This window comes from Grammomys surdaster, unplaced genomic scaffold (genome assembly GCF_004785775.1).
Source record: "Grammomys surdaster isolate TR1022 unplaced genomic scaffold, NIH_TR_1.0 140, whole genome shotgun sequence".
NCBI lineage: Eukaryota > Metazoa > Chordata > Mammalia > Rodentia > Muridae > Grammomys > Grammomys surdaster.
This window is the reverse complement of record NW_021604598.1, coordinates 4,327,214-4,337,148: the sequence shown is the minus strand read 5'-3', so window position 1 is coordinate 4,337,148 and position 9,935 is coordinate 4,327,214. Positions and strand designations below refer to the sequence as shown.

General features: G+C 41.4%; 1 protein-coding gene across 1 annotated transcript in view; it reads right to left on the bottom strand.

Moving 5' to 3' along the window:
• The window catches only part of Bmper (BMP binding endothelial regulator), a 258,960-nt gene that overhangs the window by 84,678 nt on the left and 164,347 nt on the right, over positions 1-9,935 (bottom strand). The window contains exon 12 of the mRNA XM_028763767.1: positions 99-428. Coding sequence (XP_028619600.1) covers positions 99-428 — 330 coding nt within the window. The remainder of the gene's footprint in view (positions 1-98; positions 429-9,935) is intronic.

The window sequence follows — 9,935 nt, the reverse complement described above, 5'->3', positions numbered from 1 at the left end:
TGCTGCTGCTGCTGCTGCTGCTGCTGCTGCTGCTGCTGCTGCTGCTGGCATTGGTGAAGAGAATAAAGGTCAGAGGGAGGTCACGGAAAAAGCCCCACCTGCTCTGGTAGTAACTTTCAAAAGGTAGCCGTCCAGGTCGATGTGGAAGTGGGGCGTGTGGCAGGGCAGGGCAATTCGAGAGCCATTCCAGCGCACAGTGAGATGTTGCTGCAGGCTGACTGTGCTCTCACCCAGCACCAACTCCACAGACTTGGTCCAGGAGAAGGAGCGGGTCCTCCGTGCATCGTTCTTCACCAGCACCTGAAAGGGTGAGGCAGGGGAGGAGCAGTCTTTCGTCAAAACATACTGACACGTCCCCTGAAAGTTAAACGTCCGTCCATCAAAAGTGTTGTAGTGGGGATCTCCGAATACTGTGCACACACCGGGTTCTGTGAATGAGAGAGATCAAAGTAGGGTCACAACCAGAGCAAAGGTGGAGAGAAACCAAAAATCCCTGCAGTTAAGCTGGGAGTGCACCTAATAGGTAATGGACTTGGGCAGGATTCACTAAAGTAATGGAGGTTTGAAATGAGCTGAGCTTTATAAATCTTTGTGCTTGTTCCAGTTACAATCCCCCTAGTGTGTTCACATTTAGAGATGATTCCTAACATCCTGGAATTCTGAGAACTTCCCTATTCTGTAGCCTGGCATGCTTCCATGAGTAAAGGGATGACAATAAGGCCTTACTCCATAACCCACACAAACAAGAAATAAAGAGTACCAGTAAAACTATACCACACGAAAATATTCTTAAAATAAATTTCTTAATTTTAGATTTTATTTTATTTATGTGTATATATACACTGTACATGTGCATGTGTATTAATCTCTGTGTGTGTGTGTGTGTGTGTGCGCGCGTACATGCGTGTGCACATCCACGTGCAGCGTGTCTGAAGAGGCTGTTGAATCCCCTGGAGCTTGAGGGATAGCAGGTTGTATAAGTTGTCCACTGTGAATGCTGGAAACTGATCCTGGGTCCTCTAAAGGAGTAGTGCATGCTCCTAACGGCTGAGCCAATTTTCTCCAGCTCCAAGGATGTGTTTCTTATATTTCAATCTACATTCAAAAATCTAATGTTAACTAAAAAAGTAAATTAGAAAACTCTTTAGGGCATCTAGTCTAGTAGACTCACCACTCTGAAACACAATTAATTCGTATTTACAGAAGCAAAACTAAAGTTTACCATTCTGAGGCACTTCTGTGGCTTTAGAGAAAATTAAATAATTTTAAAATATGGTATTGGTTAGTTTTCAGCGGAAGGATTTGTTATCTGTTTCTAACAAAGCATGAACCACAAGGACATTTATTTACAGAAATTGGTCCAATTAATGAAAGGTGGCTGTGGCCCAGTACCCAGGAGACTTAAGTAAGAAGGTGGCAAGTTAGAGGCTACCCTGGGCTACATAATGAGACTTCATCTCAGACGAAAATGAAAACATGAGCAAAAGAAGAAAAATTCCAGTCATCGTCAGAGCAATGATCAAGTCAAGAAAAAACAAGGCAAAAGACCTGGTACAGAATGTAAGGTCGACATGGTTTGCAAAGAACCAACTGACACTTTTGACCCTTCAGGGCTGAACAAGGTGGACCAGACTGTGTGAGGTCAGAACTGAGTCCAGAGGACAGCCAGGCTGGAAAGAGCGATGGTATCCATGGCCAAGTTCGCTCTCTGTTCCCACCGCGTGCTGGTTTGGGCATGATACATTGATAGTCTCATGGCAAGCATTTCAAATCATAGCATTTGGAATTTAATAAATCAATTGCTGTATCCATCCTTTTGTCCAACTTTGTCAGAGACAAATATGAGAGTTTCTGAAATATAGAATCATTTCAATGAACAGTTATGTTCAAGAATATGTATATTCAAGAATATGCACCATATCTATTGTGGGAACAGAAGAACCAGGTGGGTTTGGAAGTGTATTTGAATTCAATATCCACTCCTAATTCTTTTTTATATTTCTTTTGTCCATTTTCCTTGTGACTCTGACTTTACCCCTGTTACACACTGGCTGTTCCCCCTATCCTAACCCTCCTCCCCATCTCACCTCCCCCACTTGATTTCTTCACAGTGCATTTTTCCAGTCTTCACTGCATGGGATGGATTCCAAACCTGCCTTCTCACACTGTTCCTCCCCCTCTGACTAATGGCATCTATTGCCAGCATGAAAATGTTGCATCTCAACAGACAAGGTGAAGGCAGTGTGCACCGCAGGAGAACGAGAGTGCAGAGTTAAGTAGTCTACCCTACACTGAGCACTAAATTCAAGTTTGCTTCTTTGTTTTAAAGATCCTTGATCTCACTCAGCAAGTTAGCATAGGACCAACTAAAGCTCATGGCTGAAAGAGATGGCCTCAGCTTAGAAAATCCAAAACACCACCACACTACCAGAGGGGCTGACATTCTGTTCCTGTGCCTGTCTTCTCAGCTGTGAACGGGCTTTTCACATCTGGTGCCACATCATCTTGTGACCTTTTAACTGCCCAAGTAACAACTGTGTCTTCTGTTGATTTCCTTACCATAGTTGCAATGAAGTGTTCACTGATCAGAACGTTAATAGCTAACATTTGCTAAAAGCTCACACCCTATGGTAGCCCTCTTCTGCATGCCTACTGATGGATATGTCATCAGAAAATCAACAGATTCTCTCTGAGCATTTGACAAACAGCTAAGCATGTACCAATAGATGTATAACAAAGACTTTCATCTAATCATTGAAAATGTTTGTATTTCTTATTATTAAGGAAATGTTTTTATCTTTATAAGAGAAAAACCAGCAACCTGAATTTGTTCTTTGTTTCTAGGATAATCTTAGTTATTTTACACATACACATACACACACACACGCACACACACACCAAACAATCTTTACTTCCTGAACCACAAATGAACCTTTTTTCTTCCATATGTTTTTCTAGATTTTTTTTTCTGTTTTCTTCTGCCTTTAATACTAAAGTGTAGGCACTCATAGATAAAGCCAATTATGTGACAAAGCAAATGCTGAAAGACATAACAGAAACTGAACTGCCCTGATCTGGCCTCAGGAAGCCTGCGTTTGCTTTTGGCTGGATGAGAAGCAGTGAAGGATATCCAGAAGAGACCCAGAAAATGGAAATTGTGTGTGAACAGGGCTGTCAGGAGAGATATTTTTCAAAAGTCTTTAATTTGTGGGAGAGAAGAGTTTGGAAGTTGGTATAATTTTTCTGTGTGACTGCAATATAGAAGCAGCCAACAAAATTTCAGAACTTTGAGGAGGTTTGAGAGTTATGTGTTACATGTGGGGACATGAGCATCACGAGCTGAAGTCATTGTGAAACTCTGGCCCCTTTTTCTGGCACCCAAAGGTCCTCATGCCAGATCCCAAAGGAACCGGAGAACATGTGTGCTGTAGAGGGCCTGAGAGTAAGGCTGTCAGTGTTACAGAAACCTGCCTGCCTGGGAAAGACGGTGTCCAGATAATACTCTGGGAACCAAAGTGAGTAGTACATCCTCCCAGCTACTTTCGGGAGAGCCAGTGAAACACACTGCTGTCCAAGATATCCAGATGTCTGGTCACACCATTCTGGAGAGCTTGGCTTGATGGTTAGGGAGATGAAGAGGGAACTTTGGGAACGAACAATATGTTTGGATGTACCTAAGGCCAGAGTGAAATAAAGGATTTACTAGTTTCCCTCCATGGCACATTGCTTGCCAGTCTTGAAGTCAAGTCTTTGGATCTCAGTTTTTATTTTGTTTTATTTTCAATATAAGCAAATAAATGCATATGTCTAGAGAAAAAATAGATCAGAAGTTTAAAACCTCTAACATTAGAACTTTGACCTTTTTTGGTTTCTTTGGTTTTTGATTTTTGTTTTTTGCTTAGGCAACAGAACTACATGTGGAACTTTCTCTTTTTTATGATAATATTATTTATACTTTCACTTCTTGTGGACCTTCAAAAAGGAATGTTGGCTATAAAATCTAAAATTCTCCTATTTACAATACCACATTGCTATCACATACTTACTAAGGTCGCTGACTCTCAACACAAGGTTCCAATGCTTTTCCTTTATCTGCCTCAGATTTTTTATTTTGCCCCTGGCATACGTATTTTAATGAAATGCCTTTTTCCTAGGAGCAGTGATCATTCTCAAAACATCTGTCAAAGACAAAATAAGAACTATAGAATCCCAGGCTACAGAGACAAAACTGAGAGAAACAGGGTAGACTCGAGTCCAGCCCTTTCCTCCAAACAACAAAACAGGAAAAGTGCAAGAAAGAAGTAAAAGTCCCTCCATATTTCTGCCACCAAGAAATATGCCTGGTCTACAGTTCAGGATGTGTGTGTGTGTGTGTTTATTTTTACAGACTTAAGACAATCCTGAACATGAAATTTTACTTTCTATATTTCACTTAACTTGTCATAAGATTTCCACAGTCATTCAAGTATGTTTTCCTTTGAAAACCCAGAAGAGAATTTTCGGTCTCAGCCCATTACTGCTCCACAGAGGGAAGGCTCTCCAGCCACTACACGGATCAACACCTTTCTGGAGTGGTGTCTTAACCACAGGGCACAGCACACATAAACATGGCTTTAAACTTTTCTCAGCACAAACTTCAGGGAAACAGGTCCTTTGAGACTCTGGGTCACTGAGTCATGCCGAGATTTCAGGATCTTAGCAGAGTCACTGAGTCATGTTGAGCTTTCGGGACCTTAGCAGGATGAGAGTCATTCCATTCGGTGCCAAGTCTTAGGTAAAAAGCAGGAAAGGCTGGGATTAGAAATACTGCCTGAGAGATAAGCCAGCTGCTTTTTGCTGAGGTGACTTCTGACACTGACAGTCTGGTTAAAAAGCAGGCCCTAAGTGTCTTCTATATGCAGGAGCTCTGGCTTTGCACAAGGTGTCAGTGACAGCTATTAGCCTGCAAGGCATTTGAGAGGCAACAGATGCTCCACCAGGTGGCAGCTGGATACCTGTAAGCATTTACATTTCCTCTAACTTTACTCTAAAGGGTAGCACAGGGAACAAGGTGGTCCCTCTGTTCCTGTCAGTGTTTAACCCATCAGAGACAGCAATTGGTCTGCATTAGAAAGAAAAAAAACCCAAATATTTAAAAAGTTACATAGGAATTTTGTCTCCTGGTAATTTGTTTTCCCATATTTCCATCACTTCACATACTGACCAATATACTCCTTAATTCAAAAATCAAATGTAACCTGATTTCAGATACCAAGCCTCAGCTACCATTCCATGACATATATAGTATAGCCTAATGCTTTCCACCTGTCCCCTGGGCTCAGCCTGTCCTACCAAAGACCTCGCAGTTCACCACACGTGTGTATGCATGCCTGTGCACATGCACACATGAACCTGTGCACATGCATATCCTTACACAAACACAAATGCACACACGCATACATATACAGTACACACATACACACACAGAGTTTTCAGCTCTCTGTCTTCAATTCCATCTCTCCCAGCAATATCCCCAATACCTACCTCAGCCACTGTGATGTATTTGATTTTTACCTTAAAGAGTCTCTATTTAAACCCAGAGTCTGTTGACTGCCTGGCTACAAGCCCCTCTTCTGTCTCTGTTTCCCCAGTGCTTGAACACAGAAAGTCCTTGTGACCTATGCTCTATAGATCCAAACTCAGGTTCTCAAGGTTATGGGGTATCGACTGATGCATCTCCATGACAATGTTTTTTACCCACCTAATGGTTATAATGTACTCACAGTGCCCGAGTCTGGCCTTGAACTTCTTACATATGCATTTCATGTTTACTCCTCAGTGCCCAGAAAGCCCACTGCCACACTTAGCCTCTAAATGCATACATGTATATACATTAATTGTATTGGAAAATGCATGACATACTATCTATCAAGTAGCAACTAATATTTGTTGAAAATGGGCTAATAAACTAAACAATATATTTGGTTACAAAGAAGTTGCCTACACTGAGTTTACAAAAATAAATATTAGTGACAACATATGGCTGGTAGCCAGCGGAAGTTTGTTTAATTAATTAAACAAGTTATTTATGAATACGTTAAGAACAAATACACTATTAGGGAGAATAGAGAAGAGGGATTATAGCTGGTGCTGAGAAAAATCACCAAGGGATCTCAGTCTGTTGGTCTTGTGCTCAGGGGTGGGCAGCAACTCCTCTCCCTTTGCAAAACCCATCTCTTCAGTTGAATAGACATGTGCCCCACTGAGAAGCATTTTCAGAACCACAAAACTGGTTCAGAATCACAGACATAGTATAAGAGAGCTTAATTCTATTCCTGCATTGACCAAGTGTGACAGACCGATCATGCTTCCTCAAAGAACGCCACCCCAGATACCCTGTGCATGTGGTAATGGATGACAAAAGAAAACGAGATTTGCAATTGTCTTCATTGAACAGGAAGGCAGGGACTTGGCATTGTACATTTGCCTGAGAAGAGCAGAACCAGCCCTGGCTTTGAAGATGGAGGAAGAAGCCAAAGGCCAAGTGATGCAGTTACCATAGAATCTGGGAAAGGCAAAACATGACTCTTTGCCTGAGACTTTACAAGGAACACAGCCTTGTTAGTGCCTTGATTTTAACCCAGTGAAACCTATTGCTGACTTTGGCCTCTAGAGTGTGCAAGATAATTAGTGATGTTAAGCAATGATTTTTGTGGGATTTTGCTACAGCATTCACTGGAAACTAATAACAGCACAATCCAAAGCGTCTACTCCAAGCTGCTTGTACCAGGTGTCATGTCAGATGTGTTATGTTCTGTATTTTAATGTCCTTTTCTTCTTTACCATGTCTCTGTACAATTTGCGTTATTACATTAATTCATTAGTAGTGAGTGTGTATAAGGTCCCTGTGGCCCATCATCTCTCAGCACTACAGACAGAAACTAGTCTCTGAAGAGACTAGACTAGACTTAGCACGCCAGACACAAACTGGTCACTGAAGTCCAAGGCCAGCACCTTCCCCAACTCGCGCCTCTCCTTAAAGCTTACACTCCAGCATCTCAGAGATGTTCCTGACGAGTGGGAGTGAGAAAAAATGTGTAGATGCTCTTCCTAGGAAAACAGCCTCCAGGATGCAGAGACTCTTAAGGCTGATCAATGGCTCAAGTCTGATAGTCAATTAAAAACATCTATTTTAAGTCAGTTACAAAATTCAGCATATGGTCTTCTTGTTTAATATATTCCTGTTTCATTTCCCCAGCTTCAAAGTCTCAAATTTAAGGTCAAATTCAGCAGTTTATCTCTGTTTTCCAGAATGCAGAAAACTCATCAATGTTTCCCTTTCTTTTCTTTCTTCCTTTCCTTCTTTCTTTCTCCCTTCCTTCCTTCCTTCCTTCCTTCCTTCCTTCATTTCTTTCTTCTTCCCTTTCTTTTTTGCTTTTTCATTAAGTAATTGTTGATTTCATGCCATACACTGGGAAAAGTCTGCTATATAACTAAGGTCACTGTACCCATGAATAACAGATGAAGACAAGCCACCAAACAACAAGAAAAATGTTCAGCATCTTCAACAGTTTTTTCTGTTTGTTTGTTGTTTATTTGTTTCCTTTTGAGACAGGGTCTCTGGCTGTCCTGGAACTCACTCTGTAGACAAGGGTGGCCTTGAACTCACAGAGATTTGCCTTCCAAGTGTTGGGACTAACACTTGTTGTGGAAGACATACTTGCTACTCCCGATACTCACAAGTTGACCTGACAGTATCTTCTCCCTTTACATAGTATTTTTTATAGGAGAGCTGTGCATCTGGACTGAGGAGAGAAATATCACATCTCTAAATTAATTTATTGTCTAGAATTAAAACATTAAGGAACTTTGGAGAGGGTCTTGTATTTGAAAGCTTATCTTACTTTGCCACTTAGTGGCTAGCAAAGCAGACACAAACTCTCTATGTAACCTAGGTTTGTTTATCTAAAGCTACTGCATTAGATTCACTGAAAAGATGCCAGGATTAAGAGCTGCTCACATTATAGTGACATCACTTTTCTTATTGTGAGCGAGACCGTAAGAGGACATAAAGTACAGAGATGGGGAAGGTATAATGAGTTGAGTCCCTCCATAAACGACACAAAATGTAGATTAGGGGAGAGAGTGGAGTTAGCCTTCTAGGCTACAGGAGGAATGCCAATAAAACACAAACAAAGGAAGGAAGCAACTTGTACCAGAAGAGCAGGAGACAGATCTGTCTGGAGCAAGAACTTGCTTCAGGGGACGTGAGACACTCACACTGTGTAAATAAATTGGCTCAAGATTCATTGTCAGTCTGGGAAGTTTAAATATATTCCAAAGAATCAACATTTCTTAATGTCTTTCCTACAAAACATTAATCGTGGCTGCAGAATCACCACAATGACTAAAACTTTAAAAGTCCTGCAAGACCAGTTGGGGATGCTCTGTACTTCCCCATCCTCCTGAAAGCTTACAGTGCCCATTGAGCTTGGCAGTGAGGAAACAAGTCTAAGTCTATCTTACCCAGTATTCCTGAATATATACAGTCAGAGAGTCTGCCTTGAAGGTATTACTCAGGGCTATTCCTCAATGCCAGGGGATTTATAACACAAACCCTGGAAAGCTCAGCAGTGAAAGAAGGTGGTCTAGTTTTCATGAAGGATGCATTTGGATTTTGAAGTGATGTAGATAAAGAACTGAAGGGACAAGGATGGGGGTTAGTAAAAAACAACAAGATGAGGGTACAGCCTCCATGGGAATAAAAAGGAAATTATTTATTAGGAAAACAGCATAAAGAGGCAATCAACTGGACTTGATGACTGATTACCAACAGGGGAGAGAAATGCCAGAAATATGAGAAACAGCCTTGAGTCTCCAAACCTGCACAGCTGGGCGTATGTGGAGGCCAGAATTCAGTCAATCAACAGGGCTTGGAAACAGCCACTAGCCCCTCCAACCAACTCCTAACTCAGATAATTTAGGGAACCAAAGGTAGCAACTGTTAATGAAATTCAAATGCAGTATTTACAAGAATTACTCCCTTGGAAGGATAGATGCTAAGGTTCACTATTTGACTCACAGAACATGCAAAAGCCCAGCTGGAATTTTACCCCCAGTGCCTAACTTTCATGGTGCTATAAAGTACCATACACACTATCAAAGGAGTAATGTAATCATTTCTCTCACTCATCTGTGAACTCTGTAAACTACAACAGCAACTAGCCTGACAAGATACGTCCACGAGAACAATAGCAACACAGACATTCTCCATCGGATAAAAGGCTTGTTTCATGAGAAGATAAAGAGGAGCAAAAACCTGTGGCTTTATAGATCATAGGCCATGGGGAGAATCCAATACGTTTATTCCACTAAATGGACATGATATTGAAATGATTCTTAATGTCATTTGATAGCCATAGATCAGATCATCTCTCAACCATTGTAAGAGAAGATTCCCCTTGCAGTAGATGGCAACAGACACAGAGACACACAAGTGGTCAATGTACAGAGAATAAAAGAATATGGAGTCCTCAGTCCTGAATAGGACAAACATAGCACACTTTTCCACACAAAGACTCTAAGAGTTATGTGGAAGAGTGGTGATAAAGACTGTAAGAAGTAGGTCCTTAGAAACAGTGTTTTCCAGATTCAACATGAAAGTTACTCATATGAAGCCATAGTGGTTGTGACTGTAAGCTCAAAACTCTACAAACAAGCGCAAGCCAGATACTATCCCAGCATAAACTGGGGAAGTGGGCCTGGAATATCACCACTCCATGAAACGCTATTGGTGTTTGATAGCTGCTGGGAGAAGAAGGGTTAGTTTTCTTTAATGATATTACTCCTGGTACACCGAACATACTCCAGGGAAGCCCCTACTCTCAAGACCAGCTGGGACCAGTTGGGTAACACAAACTGTGCTCAATGGGAAAGAAGGAGAGAGAGAGAGAGAG